Consider the following 22,275-nt stretch of genomic DNA (forward strand, 5'->3'; position numbering starts at 1 on the left):
CCAATGGCTGGGTCTCATTTAAGTCAGGTTCCCCTCCAGCTGGTCTTTTTCGCTAAATTCAGCAGGTATGTGACCAGGCAGTTCAAGCATGGTTCGAGATTGACATCATCCGAACCACAGGTTGCCGCAAGTATCGTCTGGATGTCTAATTGAACGCCAACGCCTCCAGCTGCTTCGGACAACAATTGGTCTTTCATCTCATCACCTTGATCTAACTGATTATACTGCTTCGAGTTATTAGGTTGCCCATTAGAAATGTGGCGCCCGTCACATGTACTCGGTAGCCCGTCTAGGCTCGCATCAACGGTTGGCGGGACGGTCTCATCTTCTCTCCATCGCTTGTGCTGAAACGTATCTGGTAGATCATCTTCCATGTCTTCATCCGTGTCACCTAGTGATTTGTCGTCATCTAGGTCGGAATTTGCCAGAAGATAGCATCAAAGGTGTTTCAGACCAAGTCTCTCGGTCAAGAGCTGCACTGTCTCGTTGCCATGAACGAACTGACGTCCATGAACATCTGTAGAGATGTTGAAGTTAAAGTCAGTTAGTAAACCATAAAAATTGTCTCCATCAGGAAAAAATGGCATGTATCAATTGTTTTTTGGTTGCATTTTTGTCGATGGAAATGTGACGCACTCCCCCACCCATTGGGGCGCGTACCTGCTTGTACCTGGACTCTTTGGCATCATAAATAGAGAACCCAACAATTATGGACCTTCAACTTTTTGATGCTGATTTCGCTTGCGTGCTTTTGTGTCCCTTCTTGGTTTCTGCTGCTTTATGTGTGTTGTTTTTCCGACCATCATCACTTGGTCCAGGGGCGCAACCGTCCGATTCATCTTCGGTGTCACTCAACAGCTTGGGTTCTTTCTTCCCTGACTTTGATGCTACTTTCGACCCCAGGCTCTCAAGCAGTGTGGATTTCCTCTTCTCAGCTTGCGTTCTACTTTTCTCTTTCCGGGCGAAAGCCTTCACGACAACCCGGTCACCTTTACGAGGAATGTACTCGCTGAGTTCGTCGTTGGTCATTTTCACAATGACATCCTCTTCGATCTAAAAAAAAAATGGAAGAAAATAAATAGTACAACCAAGAAATCATTTCTATAGGCAATGAGAAACCGCAACTACGAACATAAGGACTGAGCATGGTGTAAAGGTCACTTCAACGGCGCGGTGTGCGTCTTTACGCGGCTTTGAGGTACGGGTACGTACTCTTGGCAAAGACACTTTTCCCTTATTGCTTCTCCCACGGATCCTAGACACCACGACTGTTCTGGGCTCTAGTACGAAATGCACTGAGCGGACTTGTCTAGACGCGTGATAACGGGCATTAATACCCGTTGGCTTGTAATCGCGAATGTTCCAGGTGTGCCATTGTATTGGGGATTTTGCATGGCATCTAAAACGGAATATTCATAAAACTGTAAGCAAAACTACTCCTTATTTAAGATATAATTGTTCCAAAATTGTTCCAAAATAAATACTTCAGGATATACCAGATGGTATTGTGCAGTTTTTGTTGTCATAGATGAAGTATGTACCCGGGAAATAAATGTCAAATTTGGAGAACACTGTATTAACCCAAATTTCGTTATTAATTAGGCTTTTATTAAAAAGTTTTTAGAGAGATGTGATGCCGAACCGATGAAACAAAAGCGACATTTCATTGTTCATCTTAAAGCTAAAGATATTGTGCTCGGCATTACCATGGTTATGTAGTTATCACTTATCAGAATTCAATGAAATAAAGACCAAAAACGTAGACTCATGAATATTCAAAAATATAATTCGCTGGCTTGACAGACTTACACGCCACACCGGTGTAAATCAGGTAAGTCACATATTGGGAGATGAGGGCGTTCTTGTAGGAGGACTTGAATCTGCCCATGGATGATCGGGTTTTTACTGTTTCATCAATAAAGTTCCAAAGGCGAGCATGTGTCACATGCTCGCCTTCGGAACTCTATTGATGAAACAGTAAAAACTCACTTACGGTGTTTATTTCCATATTTGGCAGAAATTGTGCACTTTGCGTTAAAAGCATTAAATTGTGCATATTTAACCCATGCCAACGAAAATAGGGTTGTCCATTTTTTTAAACATTCAAAACAATCTGATTTATTTGATTGAAATTAGACTTTTTGGCGTATTTAAGATTTGGGGCTGTTTTGATTTTCAAAATTACGAGGTGTCTAATATAATCCCCATCACCCTTACACCCTTCTCTTACAGGTTCCTATGGTTCCACCACAACAAATACGCGCTGAAAACAACGCAATATCGTACACAAAGAGCGCCGCCTTGTGATGCTCAGGAGCAACGTGGCATTATTTTTTTTAAATTTATTTTAAATCAGCCAACCCTGAGTGGTTAAAAAAAAAAGGTTTAGTATGTTAGAATGTTATGTCTAAGTTCATTTTTTTGCACACCCCTTTCAAAAAATCGAACCCCGCCCCCAAAATGGGCAAGATCCGGGATGGGTTCGAATCCTAAAATAAATTCTAGTTCATTTTGACCCGACTTGTTCAATTTCCTGCTCTTAAGACAAAGTGCACATTTCTCGCTGAATAACGTATACGTGTTTATTCGTGTGGCGCTGTAAGCCAAGAGTTGTGTTAGAACATGGAAATAGCTCACAACAAGCTGAAATGTTCTATAGGGGTCCATATGCAATTAACATCAAGTGCCCTAAAATACCCCCTGATGTTAGACAGGAATAAGGGGCTAAGTTTCAACAAGGGACACATTTTAGTTTTACTAAATTTTGGATCATTTTGAAATATTTTACCCTTCAACGATTTTGTAAAGGTCGAATATAGTACCACCATACCTTTTGAAATTTCGTGTGGCATGACAAAAACATTGCCACACATATGTTTTGAACACGATCTAGAATCCCTGTGTATATTTAAATTTGACCCATCTACAGACTTTCCCGGCAAGCAGCATGACCACGGCGCACAAATGTTTACAAATGTATTACTTTTGCTTGTAAGGCCAAAAATAAAGAATGTTTTGTTGCCTCACCCGACTGATTCAAACATCTTGAAAACTGCGGCCGGCTTTGCATTTATTCTTATTTTTTTCGTTTATTTATAACCGGGAGAGAGTGCCAAGCACAGTGCATTTCGTTACAAAATAGTACTTTTTGTGTAATTGAAACGTGTGCGTGGAACGCGAATGGATGAAGTGTGCTTCTCGAGATCTGGGCATTGTGCACCGAATAAAATGTGCGGCACATTTTACTGTACACATAATTGATATGCACTATATTTAGTTGTGCATGATGCACCGTGGGCAAGTCGTAACCAGGGTGCCTAATATAGGCAGGGTGACCGTTTTACACGAATTTCGGCAAAATGTCAATTGTTTGTAATGTCTGTTGTATTATGGATTATGTGACCCATGGGAAACCAATGGATTCCACTGAAGAAGCCACACAGTTCAAATAAAACACTAATAATTGTATTATTAAGAAAATTAATAAATATTGATTTCAGAGATATAAATACAAAGAAAAACAATCTAGCAGAAAAGGTAGCAGAATGCATTTGTCCAGTATGTTTGGAGGGAACCGTAAAACACACAAGGCCATAAAACCATACAGATTGCAAAAACCTCCCTTTATTGATGTGAGTACGCCACTATTCATTGCATATAAAAAAAAAAGTGGAGGGGTTTCTACTCATAACACGCAACTACATCAGCAACGGAGAGAATCTTTCCAACACAATGAAGCTGTTTGTACTCTATGGTATATATTTGGCTTTTACAATGGTTTATTAGGCGAGCATCCTTACCTTCTCCTTCTACATATTGTCTACAGTCTCTCGATTCAACCCTCTGGCTTTAAGCATCCCCCACAGCCGCTCAGACATGCTGAAATTTGGGGGGAAATAACAATCAGGGTTTGGTAAACAAATCCAAAAGCCGTCAACTACAACAGCAAAAACATTGTGCAATGAACGCCCATAGATTGGCCCAGTGCCCAGTCTCAAACTTACCATTCACAATCACAGAGCATATCAGTGGTTTGTGAGCCTATAGATTAACCCAGTGCCCATAAACATATGTAACCGGGGAGAGTGGGATATATTAGTTTTAAAATGTGGCACTCTCCTTACAATCGAGTGGTTCCACTAAAAAATAATTTGGGTGGAGCGAAGTTTTTGTTTGTCTCAATAATATCAAATGTTTTATTTACAGCACAAATATGAGACAATATATATAAACATTATTAGGTATTTACAAAAGAAATTACAGTATATATATGAACTTTGGGTATATAGAACTTTGTTGGGTATATAAAACGGAACTTTGTTGGGTTTATGAAACGGAACTTTGTTGGGTATATAAAACGGAACTTTGTTGGGTATATAAAACGGAACTTTGTTGGGTATATAAAACGACAGTCAAAGAGGGAAAATAGGCTAGTGAACTGTCACTCCAAGGATAGTATCTGAAATGCATAAAAACAAAAAATGACTAATGAATTATGGGAATAACTTCCAGATCAAAATACATTATTAACGATATTTAATTCAAAGTAATTTGGGAAAAACAGTTTTCCTTATTTGTAAATCAAAACACTTTTTATAAATGCATTAGTAAAGGAACAAACTGTGGCATAAAATGACTGTTGCCCAAACAGAAGAATTATTTAAATGGCAATAAACAAACATACAAAAGACCAGAATGTTGCATAAATGATGGCATAAAAAGATTCAGGCATAAAAAGGTTTTAGGCATAAAAAATTGAAATATCAGACAAGGGATTTACTCACCACTGGGGATGGTCTACGTTCATGCCTTCTCCGTGTCCGATGTGAAAATCGAAGATCAGCAGTTAAAATAGACGAAAATATTTTACTGCTATTAGGGAGCCTCACTCAAACTTTGCAGATAAACGTGGGGAGAGTAAGAGCTCGCAAAATGATGGTTTGAACGCAACAAGTGGATCGAAATCAAAGTTATTTCGCAGCTAGCCTTACAAGAAAACTAACCGAAACACCCGGAATGTCAGCTATCTAATTTGAACAAAGCGCGTGGAATGTTAAACTCGCCTGCTCGCTACGCCCTTTGCATAGTTGAGCAAAATTCTAGGCGGCGCGCGCTGTGAAAAAAAGTTTAGTTGGCCGCGAGAGGGCGTTAGGCAAAAAGCATGATCGCAATGGCTGCTCGCATGTCATACGTGTGAAATGACACAACCACGAAATTACAAAAGTTATGAAATGAATGCTGGAGTAAGGAACCTGTCGGGTAAAAGTGTTAACGAAAACCCGACCTGGTTACACATAGAATACACAAGCACAGAGCAGTGGTTTGTAATGTACCATAAGCATCCGACATACATTACTGTTCAAAAGGAAATGAAGGGGTTATGGTTCCTCGGTTACGGTGGTATACATGAACCCATTGAACGCCTTTGGATATGGACATACATGGATGCAACAAATTTTCATGCAGACTTGTAAGATTATACCGTAGGTGGTGCCAGAAAAAAAAAGCGCTGTTATCTTTGTTATGACTATTTTATTATAGGTTTTCCCGGTTAATTTAACACTTGTATCACACGAATTCCCTATATCGATACTTTAATTTCGTCCCCGAACATCGCCAAGCTCAATTCTCAATTTGAATTTCAAAAAGCCACCACTAGATTTCATTTAAGGTGCAGTATTATTCAAATTGTTAGCATTCCGATTCGTCCAAAATCTTTGAAATTCGTCTCGTGAAGCAATCGGTGTTGAATTGTGGAAGCAAATTCGTTTTTTGTCATTCGTTTTAATGTTCTTGTCGTTACATTTCGTCTCTGGTGACACAAAACGTTACGATTCAAAATGTGCCAAATCTTTGGACTTGTTTGCGCATTAATTAAATTTTAATTTTTAACGGATATTTCCTTGTAAAAGAAAGTATAACTGTAAGTTTTGAGTTTTCTTTGAAAATTAACATTAAAATCAGAAATTAAACTTTCACAATATGCTCTTTGCTTAGCATATTGAAATTAAGCATTAAGATCAAACACCTTCGTAATGTTGCTCTTTGATATATGTATATGAATAAAACAACATAAATAATGTATGTCTATCAAAGAACAACATTAAGGTCTTTGAACTTAATGCTTAGTGTCCATGTCATTAGTGCATATTGTGAAATGTCAATTCCTGACTCTAATGTTAATTGTGAAACACAGAAATAAAAATTCATACCTTACAGCTAACTACTTTTATGTATACATATAAGGAAATATATGTTGAATTATCATTGTTTTAAAACGCATAATTCTTCAAATAAGTCTAAAGATAGGGCGCATTTTCTAAGGTTTTCCCGGCTATTTTAACACTTGTATCACTCGAATTCCCTATATCGATACTTTAATTTCGTCCCCGATCATCGCAAAGCTCACTTCTCAATTTGAATTTCAGAAAGCTACCACTAGATTTCATTTAAGGTTCAGTATAATTCTTATTGTTAGCATTCCGATTCGTCCAAAATCTTTGAAATTCGTCTCGTGAAGCAATCGGCGTTGAATTGACAAAGCAAATTCGTTTTTTGTCATTCGTTTTCATGTTGTTGTCATTACATTTCATCCCGGTGACTTAAATCGTAGACTTATTTGAAGAATTATGCGTATTAAAACGATGATAATTAGACATATATTTCCTTATATGTATAAATAAAAGTAGTTAGCTGTAAGGTATGAATTTTTATTTCTGTGTTTCACAATTAACATTAGAGTCAGGAATTGACATTTCACAATATGCACTTATGACATGGACACTAAGCATTACCTGTAAGTTCAAAGACCTTCTTACATGTAATGTTGTTCTTTGATAGATATACCTTATTTCTGTTGTTTTATTCATATACATATACAAAAAAGAGCAACATTACGAAGGTGTTTGATCTTAATGCTTAATTTTCATATGCTAAGCAAAGAGCATAATTATTGGGAAAGTTCAATTTCTTATTTTAATGTTAATTGTCAAAGAAAACTCAAAACCTACAGCTATACTTTCATTTATACGAAAATATTTGTTAAAAATTAAAATTTATTTAATGCGCAAACAAGTCCAAAGATTGGGCACATTTTTAATGGTAACGTTTTAAGTCACCAGAGACGAAATGTGACGACATGAACATTAAAACGAATGACAAAAAACGAATTTGCTTTTTCAATTCAACGCCGATTGCTTCACGAGACGAATTTCAAAGATTTTGGACGAATCGGAGTGCTAACAATTTGAATTATACTGAACCTTAAATGAAATCTAGTGGTGGCTTTTTGAAATTCAAATTGAGAATTGAGCTTGGCGATGTTCGGGGACGAAATTAAAGTATCGATATAGGGAATTCGTGTGATACAAGTGTTAAAATAGCCGGGAAAACCTATCGTAAACGATTTAAGTCACCAGGGACGAAATGTAGGCTAATGACAACAACATGAAAACGAATATAAAATATGAAATATGTTATAGGCCACAAATAACTTCTCGCAGTGACGCTCTAAAACTTGTTACTGACACATACAGCCACACTTTCCATAGACCCGTTTTAGAAACGTCCAGCCGTAGCCAAGTGATTCAGACGATTTTTTAAAATTCATATTATTTTAATGCGGGGCCCAAATGAAAACCAGCTTTTTGCTGTTAGGGTTTAACCTGGATAAATAAAGGTATAAATAAATAAATGAATAAATAAAAAATAAATAAATAAACAAAAAAGTGGTTCATAAATATCACGTGATATAAAGATCACCTGATCGAACATTGGACATGCTCTCTGATGAGTGTGAATGGCGTGTGGATGCCGAACAAGTGTGCACCGTGAATTATCGAAACTGGTCAAGTTCCATCGATTTGCAGCTCCAAAACTGATTCTGACATACCTGATACCATCGAGCCACAGTCATGACACCACTGACAGTAGTTCGTCTTATATGTTAAGCAGCAAGTTGGTGCTTTATACGGTACGGAGGCCCAGGCTTCTTTTGGTCAGTTCGATCAGACATGCGACGTCTTGGATCGTTGCATCTTGTCTTTCGACAAAAGAATCCGGAAAGTGACAAACCAGTCAAAGGTACCGAAACAGCAGCTGATATGTTTAATCGACAGCAATGTGACGTACTACAGGGGGCGTTCACTGAATACACTTGCAACGTCAAAGACACATCTGGATCTGGAATCAAAGCAGGATTGAAGATCTACTGAAGATAACCGCAAAGATTGTTAAAGGGACTTACCACATACATGTACAAGGCTGGGATAAAGATGTCGACGAAGTTGAAAAGTTCGTGCAGGTTTTAGAACCCCATCATAACTTCATCTTTGGCGATGCTACCTACCAACTGAACACTCACAAACAGGTAAAGCTAAGGAAACCCGAGAAACTCGCACTTTAGCAGGACATAAAAAGACTTTACAGTCAACACAATTCAAAAGATGACGACAGGCAAATACACCTTTTGGGATTCACATGACTTTGTGAAGCTTCGGGACCTGGGAGCTTGCAGAATCACAATGTTTACTTTCAGGCGAGGTGAAGAGCCTGCTCGCTTGTTGTTGAGAGGAGTGGGAGGAGGCTGATGCAGGTTCATGGTTGAGCAGACAAAAGTTCCGTGCTTTGGACGAGGTGGAATGACAGTTGTTTGCCGAGATGAAAATCACGTATCAAACCGGTGCTTATCCCAACGGACTGCCAGGCAGCCATGGCCATAATTGCGAGCAAGGAGGCCAGGAACACAGCTGGGATAAATCCCAGCAACATACACATGTTTCCCAGCATACTGCAGTCAGAGAACCACATATCCGGCCGGCACACTGTCAAAGAAGTGTGTTCCATAGCAAACCTGGAAGCTCCAAACATAGTAAGCGCAACACATATGCGCCACCGGGGGAGCACAACCTATGCTTCTCTTGATGTACCCCAACCTCAGAGAGCACTCGTCTACAAGCACATGGGTCATTCAGGTCAATTATAACATTTACCAGGCCCCTCTTGCTGATTAAGTTATCACAAAACTGGGCAAACGGCTTTTAGAAATGGATGGAGGTTAGTACAGTACAGTGGCGTAGCCAGGAATTTTTCAGTGAGGGGGGGGGGGGCCTGGAACATTTCATGGGGGGGGGGCGTCAAGTAGGGGCGTCAATCGCTTCTCAAAAGTGGGGGGGGGGGACATACCTTGATCACAACTGATGCAAGCGCGAAGCGCGAAGCCCTTACGGCGTGGGGTTCGGGGCCCGCTTAAGGGCCCCGAAAAAAATTTGATTCTAGATGTTCTGTGGTGTGATTTGAAGCAACTTCTCACGACTTTCCTCCATGCTTTAACTAATATTTTCTTGGCAAAAGATAATTAGTTGAACATCGTTTTTGAGGTTGGAGACATTGAATCAGCTATCGGTATTCTGAGCTATTGGCGTGGGGTTCGGGGCCCGCTCAAGGGCCCCGAAAAAAAAATGGATTTTCGATGCTCTGTGGTGTGATCTGAAGCAATTTCTTACCACTTTAACCAATAATTATCTTAGCACAAAAGATAATAATATAAACATAATTTTCGAGGTTTTCTCAGCTAAAGGCATAAGAAAATTTTGCGAACATTGTTTTCGAGGTTGGAGTCATTGAATCAGCTACCAGAATTCTGAGCTATAGGCGTGGGGTTCGGGGCCCGCTTGAGGGCCCCGAAAAATGTTGGATTCTAAATGCTCTGTGGTGCTATCTGAGGCAATTTCTGACCACCGTTAACCAATATTTTCTAAGCAAAAGATACATTGTAGTACATAATAGGGCCCATTGCGTCATGTAGATCAATGATAATTTTTTTAGAAACTCAAAATCTCAGTGGGGGGGGGGGGGGGGGGGGGCGACAAGGTTTCAGGGGGGGGGCGGTCGCCCCCCCCCCCCCAACACGGTGGCTACGCCACTGGTACAGTATACCTACATAAATAGCATATTATGTACAAAATAATGACATGTGTAGCGTCAACTCTCATTTATAATACAAATTAACTCAGCGGAAACAGCCTAAATGTTTGTTTGTGTTTCTCCTTAAGTGGGTGCTTGCCCCGTTCATTGTGTACATTCATTAAACATGTAAATGCAGTCAAAACCAAGGATGTTTTGGTTAATTAACCAGAATTTGTAACAAAAAGATTCGACTGTACATGGCTTGAAATTTACATAATTTTGGCTGAAGTGAAGTATTTCCATGTAAATCAGCAATAACATTACATATTCATGAAATGATTAATAACTTACCGTAGCTTCAAACATGTTTCTATAGATACCGATGTACATGTACTGCAATCTATAGCCTATTGTATGACTTAAATGTTAATATTTACTTCTACCTGTTTTTCATTCATTTCTTTTCCAACAGAATAAGTACCCCACGCCGCAAGTCATCCACCTGTCATCGGTCAAGGTCAGTGAGGAGAGAAAATTATATTGAAGAAACTTAATCTTCAAATATAAAACCGCCATCTTAGAAACAGTGTGCACAGCAGTATATGGAAAACGAATAGGTACACATGTTAGGGGTGTGCAAAATCATATTAAAATTGGAGGATTCAGGACTGTTAGGGCTATACGTGTACATGTCTAAATGTATGGTACATTAGTAAACAAAGAGGTGCACTATATATTTCTGGTAGATATATATCTAACTGGTATAATACAACTAAAATTGGTTTAATTATTAACATCACTTCTATATTAATACCGTACATCAAGGACTCAACTCGATCTGAGAGAGTAAATCCCGGACTTTAAATCAGTTGTCTTACTTCATCGTGCATTTATTAACATTTTTGTTCACAAGACAAGGTAATTTTGTAAGTTAAGTCACTACAAGTTCAACCGCATTCTACTGACCTTTCCAAAATCTAATTGGTGTTGAGTACGTTCTCTTACGGCCCAACCATGTGGGGACAAGTGATTTTACATTAATATTTACTAATTTACAGTTTAAAAAGTCGCTCTGACGGTGTCCCACTCCAATCAATCCAAATGGTTCCTTTCCTTTAATGTATTGGACTGGACTTATAATTCAAAATTTGCAACATATCAAAGGTGTTAGACCACCATTGATAATAGGGGTGCAACTTGGATTAAAATCGCAATTCAAACCAGTGATTTAAATCAACGTGATTTGTATCAGCCAACCCTACCATGTTCATTTAAAAAATATGAGGAAACTTGATCTCATTTCCTTCTGCATATTTTCCTGCTTCTGAAAGTGGAAAGGGCACAGTTTTAAAACAGTGTTCCGAAGACTTCAAACTTCATCACATGAACAAACACAAAGCACATGTTGAGCCCCCACAATTACAGTCATTGGTGCAGTTTAGAAATGCACAAGATAATATAGCAATGAAAATGACAGTACAAACTGCAATTGAAAAGTCGCCAACCGTTGTCCAAAGGCAGATAATCATATCTGATAAAGCCATGGCAAGTGACTATTATATCACTACGACAATAATTCAGGAAGTTATGACAGCATCAGAAAACTAATCAAGAAACAGGAATTAATGTGATTATGAAGGAAATAAGTTCAAACATCATTTTCAGGAAAGTTAAAGGGGTAACAAAGAATTCAAACCATCAATCTAACTATCTACATAATTCTCAAGTAATACAAGAAAAAAAAAAGCTGCTTCTGATGTTCTGTGATTAACAGTGAAATTGATTGTTTTATGGTGGAAGTTGTCTTCAAAATAATGTTAAGGTGTCATGTCTCACATTGAGTGTATGTACATACATATTTGATATTGGTTTTTGTGTGTTTTAGCGTGTTAACATCGACCAATGTAAAAGTAATGAGAACGTAGCAAGTCGATTGTCTGAACTCCAAGTTAACCATTTGAAACACGTCTTATCTCTACGAGAATCAAAATGGGAGTGAGCGTACACCGTACATCTCCTTTTACTCTATGCGTTAACCAATGTATACATTGAAATGTATACAAATGTATATGTCACGCCCCAACTATGGTATCGGTCCCAACTATAGTTGGGACGGTCCCAACTGTAGTTCCATAGTTGGGCTGGCCCAACTATAGTTGGGAGTCATCAAGGGGGCCCAACTATAGTTGGGAGTTATCAAGGGGGCCCATCTATAGTTAGGCCACTCCAATCTTTTTATTTTGCGGTGTCCCAACTGTAGTTTACATTGATGTACAACTATAAAACGTTCCCTACAGCTCCGATACACGTCTGACTTTACTGGGGACCACTGAAATTAGCTATTGATGGGGCTAATCTATAGTTGGACCACCCCAGTCTTTTTATTTTGCGGTCCCAACTATAGTGTACGTTGTTGTACGATTATAAAACATTCCCTACAACTCTTACACACATTTGACTTGACTTGGGACCAATGAAATTATCTATGGGTGGGGCCCATCTATAGTTGGGCCACTGCAATATTTTTATTTTGCGGTCCCAACTATAGTTTACATTGATGTACGACTATAAAACATTCCCTACAGCTCTGTTACATGTCCGACTTTACTTGGGACCGCTTTGACATTAACTATGGGTGGGGCCCTATAGTTGGCCGGCCACGCTGGACAACTCATCCATTTAGGCAGTGCCACGTGGCAGGCCGGCCCTGTATGCAACACACATGCACGACGAATACATGGTGCCAGCATGCACCATGGAACTCCAGTCCTAGCTATAGTTGGGCGAACCCAACTATCGCACTATAGTTGGGACAGTCCCAACTATAGTTGGGCCGACCCAACTGCCGCACTATAGTTGGGACAGTCCCAACTATAGTTGGGACAGTCCCAACTATAGTTGGGACTGATGCGATAGTTGGGGCGTAACAAAAGGTGGCATAGGACTCGTGCGGAACGTACCCGGAACAAACCGGATTTTACCGGAAACACCCGGAACACTGCCGGAACGACCCGGAATCAACTGGAAAATAAGTGCGTTGTAATCAGTATCGGTCACTGCGTCTTCCGGATACCCTAGGACTCACGACTTCCGGATCCCTTTTTTCTAACACTCTTTTAACCTCAGGTTTGACAATGAAAATGGTTGAAATTTTGATTTTTTTTGGGGGGGGGGGCATAATGATTGGATGATGAGGGCGCTTCGTGCACCAGTAATGCGCATACTGGGAAAAATCTATTAAAAAAGTTGTAAATTTTTATTATACATAAACACATAGGGGACGAGATGGTAAACCTACGTGGCTATCATATTATTGGTGCACGATCGCGTATGAGTTGGACTTGCGTGCACCAAGACAAAAACATATGGAAACCTACACTCTAAAAACGGATTGGTTGAATAAACTACCAATCTAATTGGTTGACCCCATATTGGTTGTTCTTAACCAATATATTGGTTAACTAGTGACCAATACATTGGTTGTCCACCAACCAATCACATTGGTTGAGCAATAAACCAATCCTTTAACCAATACATTGGTCTAAAGTAACCAATGTGTTGGTTGCTCAGCAACCAATTACATTGGTTGAGCAATAAACCAATCCTTTAACCAATACATTGGTCAATAGTGACCAATATATTGGTTGCTTGGCAACCAATCACATTGGTTAACCAATAAACCAATCCTTTAACCAATACATTGGTCAATAGCGACCAATATATTGGTTGCTCGGCAACCAATCACATTGGTTGAGCAGTAAACCAATCCTTTAACCAATACATTGGTCAATAGCGACCAATATGTTGGTTGCTCGGCAACCAATCACATTGGTTGAGCAATAAACCAATCCTTTAACCAATATGTTGCTGCTCGGCGGCCACCAATGACATTGGTTGAGTAACGAATCAATGCTTATTGGTCACAAATAGGTTAGTTTTCAAGCAGCCAATCACATTGGGCCAGCAATGAACCAATCTTCAATGGTTGACATTGGAATAATGACCAATAGGAAGCCACCAATCACATTGGTTCAGCAATGAAGCAATCCTGAAGTTTTCATTTCAGACATGAACAATCCTTATCGAGATTAACCAATATATTGGTCAACTTGTGTCCAGTTAGGATGGTTTTCCGGTAACCAATCACATTGGTTGATTCAACCTTATCAACCAATCCATATTGCATGGTTGCTAGCGGTTGGACCAAATCTACTATTTTTGGGTGTGAGATATCCAGTGTTCCAGCTTCTCACAGGAATTCCAAAGAGAAATAGAAAATAAATGTGTAAAAAAATCTTTGTCAATAATAAGAGATTTGATTGCAAAAAAGGAATTGAAATTCCAATCCTGTTTGTCAAAGATGTCAAACATTTAATTTACTGCATTTACAATAGAATGACCCTCAATAAAAGTGGAATGTCCCCTAGCCACGCATGCGATTTCAAACTGCTACTCGATCCTTGCTCCATGCTTCGACAATCCGCTGCTTGCTTGTCTCTCTGTTTCAGGTAAGAAATTGTCTTTTATCTTGGCAAAATTTGCTGGTTTATGTACTTTGATGAAAGCTATAGACTATTTTGTTCAATGTCTTTAAAGACTGTTTTAGGGGGCTTGAAGAAATCTAGTATTTTTTACAGTTTTACTGCCAGTTGTTCACAGCATTGTTTAACTCTTTCACTGTGTGAACATTACGTATGCTATGGTCACTAAAATTGACCATATTCTGGTTTTGGAGTGTGGATTTATTTCTTGATTTTTTTTTGGAATTGTATGTTATTTTGCTTAAATAACTCTAATTTCCGAGAGTGTATTATATGTATTTTTTTTCTAGTGGTTTTGTTTACAAATTATTTGTGTTTAGTTCGAATTCAGTTGTTTTGAGTTCAGATTTTCTGACTTTAGTTTAAGGCCACTACAGATTGTGTAATAGCCGCCCAACCAGGCCTCGTGGCCCAAGCCCTGGGTGGACATTCCAGAGACATATGGTTGGGTAATTAAGTAGCCAGACTAGCCTGGGCTCTGACTGTGGTCAATCTACGTCCCTGTTGTTCTATCCAACGACATGTATAGAGGCAAGTGCTAGGCAACTGGGGAGACTGGATCTTTTGTTGGGGAAGTTGGAATTATACATGTACTTTTCCAGTGTTAAGAAAATCTGATGTCAGTTTTCCTTAACAAGTCTTGGTTTTGTGGGAAGGGTTGGGCCAGAAACAACCCATGTATTTGTTTACTGATACATATGTAATCTTCACTGCATAATTTTTTCTTAGCGTTGTTTGTATATTTCATTATTGTGTATCTCAGATTGATGAGGACTTCCGGCTTCTCTTCAAGGAGCAGGCAATTTCAACGCAAAGTGGGAGATGGTGGCACCAAAGTTTTTGAAACAAAAACAGCTAGACCGTTGCGATGACACAGCTGTGCGCCTTGTAGCAGCTCTAGCTGAATCTTGTTCCTGGTCAAGACGATGATGAAGAGGATGCTGACTACTACCCAGCCCTGGGTTAGTTTTGCCCTCTTTATTCAGCTGACCTTTGTTGGCATAATACATTTTGTGAACATTACAGGGGTGGTTCAATATTTTAAAGAAATGTTGCACTTGCAGTCCACCGTGCACCTACTGTACGTTACCACCCTAGGGTCATTGATAGCCATGGGATAGCCTGGTCAGAGTGGCCATTACACTGGTCGTGTAGGTTGTATACAAGACTGGAACTTCTTTTGTCAGATGGGCCCCTTGAGAGGGACTACAGCAGTATACCTGCTGGACATCGCTTGAAGGAAATTTGGCATTTCTTTTTGGATATGACCACCTTCTAGTGCTGTAATATTAAGCATTTATCTATGCACTCCGCTTTATTATTCCATGATTGCTTCTTTGCAGAGGACATACATGTAGCTGCAACACAGTGCTTGTCAAACTGCCGATGCTACACAAGAACAGTGTCTACTGCGAAGGTGAAAAGTGGAAGCCAAGCATACGGCCACAAGGTATGCATGGTACCATTGGAGATAACTTTGTTTTATGAGGTTTTGGAAAGAATGCATGCGACATGTTAAATGCCGCCAGGTAACATGGACAGGGTAACCAATAACACACATCAATCTGCATGGAACTAAATACTTGCGGTACTTTATCTGAAAGGAAAAGAGAACCTTAATTTAATATAGTTAATTCTTTGCAATTTGGTATTGATTTGTTGCTTCTACATGATATTTTTCGTATGTGAAGCTTGCTGACTGAAAACTTGCACCTACTACATGTATTTCAACAGTTATGAGTTTCAAATTTGATAATATTATGAACCTTGCTTTTCAGTGTGGAACAGACCTTGCCAGCTTTATCCAGAGGAGGGACAAGGATTCGAGGAATGCACTGAGAGGGGAGTAACTCTCAAGACATACCAGTGCACCATTTCTTCAGTTCGTTAATGAGGTGACAGTAGCAAAGTTGTTTTGAGATAAGCATTTATGGTTTTAAAGTTTTTAAATAACATATTTAAGGTTTTCTGAAAATTTGGGAAGTTCATTTTTCTCATTAAAGTGATGCCAAAAAATATATTTTGTGAAAAGTGACGCAATAACATTTGGAAAGCAACTTAACTTTTTTCAATAGCTTGTACTTATCTAGTAAATAATTAAGTTGTTCCCTTTCGAGATGAATCAAAACAATTTATACTAAGTTTTTAAAAATCTACTTTCAAGATTAGGCAATACATGTAGTTAATAAGATTTATAATGAATTACAAGACAATGCAGCAAGTCTATCTGCCAAATTGTCAATTTGAAGAAATCAAATGCTGAACTTAAAGTACAAATCTTAAATATCATCGAACTTCCATACTAAAAGTTAAATTTTACATAATCCAAGGAAGAGGGTGACTAAAATATAATATCCACTTATTAAGCATGTTTCATGCATGGCCAGGTCGTTTGGTTTTTGTTTGTCTTTTGTTTAAAACACAGCACCAATTCAATCTGCAACAGCAGTGATGCTCTAGATGCTTGCATCCGTTTTAAATTCAAAATTGTAATCCTGTTCCTTGATATTTAATTCTCACTCCAATTCAGAGAGCAATGATATTTCATCTTAAATATGAATCAATTCAACTCGTAAACTCTCAACTTTATTATAGTTCAGAATGTGAATCTAGTCGCTGTGTCTATTGTAAATGTACGTACTGATATTCTTTGAAATAAAACCTACATGCAGAGAATAAATCCCAGCAATTTTGTTGGTTTATTAAATGTTTTTGTTTTGTAAACAAATTAAACCACTTGGCAACTTTAACCAATAAGATTGGTAACTCCAAACAATGTAATTGGTCAAACTTAACCAATATTAGTGGTCATTCCAAACAATGTAATTGGTCAAACTTAACCAATAGTATTGGTCATTCCAACCAATACAATTGGTTATCTTTAACTAATAAGATTGGTCATTCCAACCAATATAATTGGTTATCTTTAACAATATGTTGGTTGTTTTGACCAATATGTGATGGTTAGTATTCTAACCAATGTCGGTTGGTTGGAAAATTAACCAATCAAGACTGGTTATGGATTGGTTGAAAAGGTAACCAATCTTGATTGGTTAAATAAACAACCAAGACATGTTGGTTAGTATTCTGACCAGTATAAATTGGTTAAAAAGCAAACCATTTCGGATTGGTTATTTTAACCAATAGATTGGTTGGACACATATCTACCAACCACATTGGTTGAATTTGACCAATATATTGGTTATTTCAACCAATCTGTTTTTAGAGTGCGCGGTTAACTTATTAGTTGTTGTTAACCGCGTAGGCGATGGTTTAAATAAGGTAATAAATTTGTGTGAGGGTCCTCTTTCGAAGCGAATGCGTAGGCGCGGTGCCTAGTCTGCGTGGGATGACGTCAAATAAATTTTTTTTTGGCCTGTGGGTTAGCGTGGTTGGCTTACCATCGCCTTCGGGTCGCCTTCGCGACCCGAAGGCGATGGTAACCTACCTCTCAATCCCCCCCCCCCCCCGTATCCCAATCTACAGTCACCTTCCTACCCACCGCTCGGAGCAAGACAGCATCTTCAAGATCAAACCGACCGATGAAGAGGTAGACGTCATGAGAGCAGCCAAAGCAGTGACAAGAGGGACCGTAGAAAAGCCCAAACCCAAGTATCTGGGCAGAGATCTCGACAAAAAGCCAGACTTACAGCTGCTCATGGAACTCATGGACAAATGGGCACCTAGATCATCGAACGACTTCATCACACGAGTCATGAAGTTCGAATCCCCAGAAGTGAAGGCCAGAGTAGAGAAAGTCTACTTTGCATCGAATTGGAGAGACAGGTTTCAGAAGGCGAGACTCCTGACACAGATGAGCAGTCTGGACAATGACTTGGAGACACTGGAGGTGACATGGGAGGCCAACAACAACGTCGACTCTCCAAAACACGCAGGGATCCGGGGGATATACGTTCATGTGGATGGAATGTATTGACAAACGTCTCATCGTCCTAAACGAACCCTACCTGGATCCCTGCGTGATCGAAAAGGCAAAGATCCATTACTGGACCAAGCCCAGTCTAATGTGGCTTTCGCGAACCCGGGATTCCCGGGTTCGTATTCATGAGCCCCCTACTAAGATAATGGCTATTTAATCAGTTGACGACTATAAATATGTTCGCACATACTAATAAAACAGGTGGGAGTGCAGTGGTTTGTCCTTGATAAACAGTCAGGCTATCCCCAATGTATGTGCGTCTGTTGTCTAGAGCCAGCCTGCCTCCCATCACACTTTGAGTGACGAGTGATGAGCCAGTTAAGTTTGTACTCCCCGTCGCATCGGAGAACAAGTAGCATCATAGACTTGTGTAGTACAACAACAGATGACTCCTCCAGCATCCCATGCGGTCAGCGTTTCCCCGAGACACCACAATCTCCCCCAAGTCACCCTCACTCTTCTCGGACTCAACCGCCAAGACCTGGAAGACGACTACGTCCGAAGCGATGGACGAATCGGAAATGGAGAAGCTATGTGCCGAAGAAGAAGCCGCCAGGTTGGCGTCCGGGTCGTTCCGGTCGAACATGGACACTCTCTCGGAAGCCTGTCAATCCATCACCTCTGCCAAACCTTCAAGCGAACTCTAGAGACATGAACGTACGCGACCACAGCTATGTGTCTATATTGTATGACTACGCGGTTAACTTATCAGTTTTATCGACCGCGTATGCGATGGATTAAATGTAAATAATGTATATAATGTTGTGTTAAAATTCCTACGCGGTTAAATTAATTGTTAAAAGTGTTGCGGAGTGCGTAGGTTTTGTTTTGTAATGCGGAACCACACGAAGAGTCAATGACACTGATGGTTCATTCGCAAAGATGTCACCAATGTGTAAAGACGTATTAATATTAACAGCGTTGATTCAATTAAATTACGTGTTATATGAGACTTGCAGACTTGTATGTTGTCTTTCTCAAGTGCTTGATAAACTTTCTAAACCTACTCCTGAGGGACTTACGCCGCCATAAACAAAAATGGATGCCCAAGAAACGCCGTGCCCGGAATGTTGGGACATAGGGTGGGTCCTGATCTTACTAACGGGTTTCCTGATCTTTGCAATCACTTCCATCTACTTATTTCAGTCGGTGCTAGACACTCGTTGCTTACAGACGTATTTGGGCACCCTTAATCATCTGGTAGCATTAGAAGATGCCTCCCGTGAAATATCCGAGCAATTACGGAGACTCGACGAAAGATCAACTCATCCGCCTCAACTTCGAACCCCAAAACCAACCGGAGAGCGTACAACTCGAGCTTGCAGAAGCGCTACTCGACAGCCCTCTTCCCATTAAAGTAGACTATGTAAATGACTGCAGTTGGTCCAATTTACTCCACCGCCTCGAATGGGTGAGGTTATTGACTCAAGAATGGCAAGATCAACACAAAGAAGCAGAGAGGAGAGTGGGTTTTCCATGGGCCAACCCCTACGAAAGATTGGAGGACAATCCAGAAAGAGCAGAACATGTGGGACCCCTATTTCGCTCCGCCACAGAATGCAGCAAGCCCTTTATTCCCTTTGCTGCCCACCTGTGGGGATACAACTATTGCGGACCGGGTACACACGATATGACGAGAAAACCCATCAATCATCTAGATCGTCTATGCCAGATCCACGACCACATGTACCACGACGGTGACATTGGTACCGACCTCGCAGACAAAGTATTTCTTTGGAACCTGTACAGTACCCCTGGCATCTCTGCCCAAGCAATGAAAATACTCTTCCAATCCAAGATATGGTTTGACGAGGTATTCCCCGGATTAAGTAAAAGGGAGGCGCCATGGTGGCAAGTGTGCTTGCAGCAAGGGCTAGACACAGTTGGCAGGGTTTGGCCACTACAAGAGGCAACGGAAGATGCAATGGACACTTGCTTGTTACAAGTATCAATGAAACTTTATTCACTATGCACGTGGAAGCAGTGTCCTTACTTTATTCACTATTCACGTGTGTATCTGTCGTTATACAACAAGTTTAAGCCGACATCAGTAAAAAGGAGTGAGCAAAAGTCGGCAAAAAGCAAGCTTAGATCCTCTTCCCGCACAGCCAATGAAACCAACAAAGATGGCGGCGGTTCGCCGGCCATTGCGCCAAAACCAAGACCTGATGACGCCATCGGCAGCACCCCAACCGGCGAGGCCACTGTACTGTATGATGAACTAAAATCAACACTTACCAAGGCAATTCTCTCGGACCCATCTATCCTTAAGCTCATCGCTGCAGCTGTCGCAGATGCCCTGGTGGCGAAATTGGTAGACAACCCGGATCACATTAGCGCGGTTGTCGAGAAGCTCGGGCAGTCAGACATCCTCATCTCCAACGTAGCCAAAGCACTTGGATCTGATGTCAAACAAGACATATACCAGTCACTGGAGATGGTCACGGATCGCCAGGACAACTCTATCTCAGCCCTGGAGCGGAAATGCTCTTCCTACCAAGAAGTCAACAGCAAGCTACTGGTTAAAATTGACGACCTGGAGCAGTACAGCCGGCGAAACTGCTTTATCCTGCACGGGCTTGATGAAGCAAACGACCCCCATGGGGGCCGTATCATAAGTCCGACGTCTCATAGGTCCGACGCCTCATAAGTCCGACATTTCGGACTTATGAGGCGTCGGACTTATGAGGCATAACATTTATTTATTCCGCCTCATAGGTCCGACGCCTCATAAGTCCGACGCCTCATAAGTCCGACAACGGAAAAACGAGACGTTTAACTTGTCGGACTTACGAGGCGTCGGACCTATGAGGCGTCGGACCTATGAGGCGTCGGACTTATGAGGCGTCGGACCTATGAGGCGTCGGACTTATGGGCCTTTATTTGGTTAGGGGATGCGATTTTGTCGGACTTATGAGGCGTCGGACCTATGATTCGTCGGACTTATGAGCGGACCCCCCCCCCCCATGGTACCGAACTTAGTGTAATCTCTACCCTCAACAGAGTCATACCAAAGGCTTTCTTGGCCATAAAAGTCAAAACCCTTACCTGTGGAGTTCCTCCAGGTTCTATTTTGGGACCTCTACATTTTCTTATTTACATAAATGATTTCACTAGGTCTTCTAATCTCTTGTCATACATTTTTTTTGCTGATGACTCAAATTTATTTTACAGTTATAAAGATATTGATGTTCTAATTAATACTGTAAATTCCGAATTAATTAAAGTATCGGACTGGATCAAATCCAACAAATTATCTCTAAACCTAAAGAAAACGAAGTGTATGTTATTTAGCTGCACTCTCCAAAAATTACCACGAATTATTAATATTGAAAATGCAATGATTTCTGAAACTACTAGCACTAAATTTGTAGGTATACTCGTTGACAATAAGTTGTCATGGAAATATCACATTGACCATTTATGCAAAATTGTTTCAAGAAATATAGGTGTTATTAACAGAATAAAAACATGTATTCCCCATCATATTTTGTTTACCTTGTATAATACTCTAGTTTTATCCTACTTAAACTATGGAATTCTAGCCTGGGGGAACGCAGCCAGGTGTCACCTAAACAGACTCCTTGTACTCCAGAAGAAGGCTTCTTCTGCTTATTATATTCATTGCCCATTTCAAAGCCCCTAGCGATCCCATGTTCTATTTTTACAAAACATTAAATATATAAGATCTTTACACCTTTCAGCTTGGTATTTTCATGCACCAATTTATCTCAGAATGTTATTCCATGTTGTCTTGCATCGGTTTTCACTAGAAACATCGCCATTCATTCTCATGCAACCCGACAATCTGCCCATTATCATCTCCCCCAAGTCCGTACCACACTCACCCAAAAAGCCATTCCCTTCCAAGGTCCCAAGCTATGGAAC

General features: G+C 40.2%; 1 protein-coding gene, 1 long non-coding RNA gene and 1 pseudogene across 2 annotated transcripts; 2 read left to right on the top strand and 1 right to left on the bottom strand.

Annotated features, from left to right (window-relative positions):
* Nucleotides 1-677: 677 nt before the first annotated feature.
* LOC119735850 lies at nt 678-1,888 on the bottom strand. The gene is made up of 3 exons (XM_038209788.1): nt 1,810-1,888; nt 1,338-1,399; nt 678-1,053 (listed from the first exon to the last, which is right to left on the bottom strand). The coding sequence occupies exons 1-3, from the start codon at nt 1,886-1,888 to the stop codon at nt 718-720; spliced, it is 477 nt and encodes a 158-aa protein (XP_038065716.1). The 3' UTR covers nt 678-717.
* Nucleotides 1,889-6,771: 4,883 nt separating this feature from the next.
* Nucleotides 6,772-10,383, top strand: LOC119735851 (annotated as a pseudogene).
* A 3,117-nt stretch (nt 10,384-13,500) lies between these two features.
* Nucleotides 13,501-16,939, top strand: LOC119735375. Its single transcript, XR_005272155.1, has 4 exons — nt 13,501-14,414; nt 15,211-15,409; nt 15,791-15,897; nt 16,226-16,939. It is a non-coding gene; the product is annotated as an uncharacterized LOC119735375 (long non-coding RNA).
* The last annotated feature ends 5,336 nt before the right edge of the window (nt 16,940-22,275 follow it).

This window comes from Patiria miniata, unplaced genomic scaffold, assembly GCF_015706575.1.
Source record: "Patiria miniata isolate m_02_andy unplaced genomic scaffold, ASM1570657v1 HiC_scaffold_29, whole genome shotgun sequence".
NCBI classification, from domain to species: Eukaryota; Metazoa; Echinodermata; class Asteroidea; order Valvatida; family Asterinidae; genus Patiria; species Patiria miniata.

What these genes read in the sequence shown, in the direction of transcription:
- LOC119735850 (XM_038209788.1), bottom strand. Translation starts at nt 1,888, where the DNA reads ATGGGCAGATTCAAGTCCTCCTACAAGAACGCCCTCATCTCCCAATAT. An exon ending in GATTTACACCGGTGTGGCGT is followed by an intron (nt 1,400 to 1,809) that starts GTAAGTCTGTCA and finishes ATTCCGTTTTAG; the next exon opens with ATGCCATGCAAAATCCCCAA. An exon ending in TCGCGATTACAAGCCAACGG is followed by an intron (nt 1,054 to 1,337) that starts GTATTAATGCCC and finishes TTTTTTTTTTAG; the next exon opens with ATCGAAGAGGATGTCATTGT.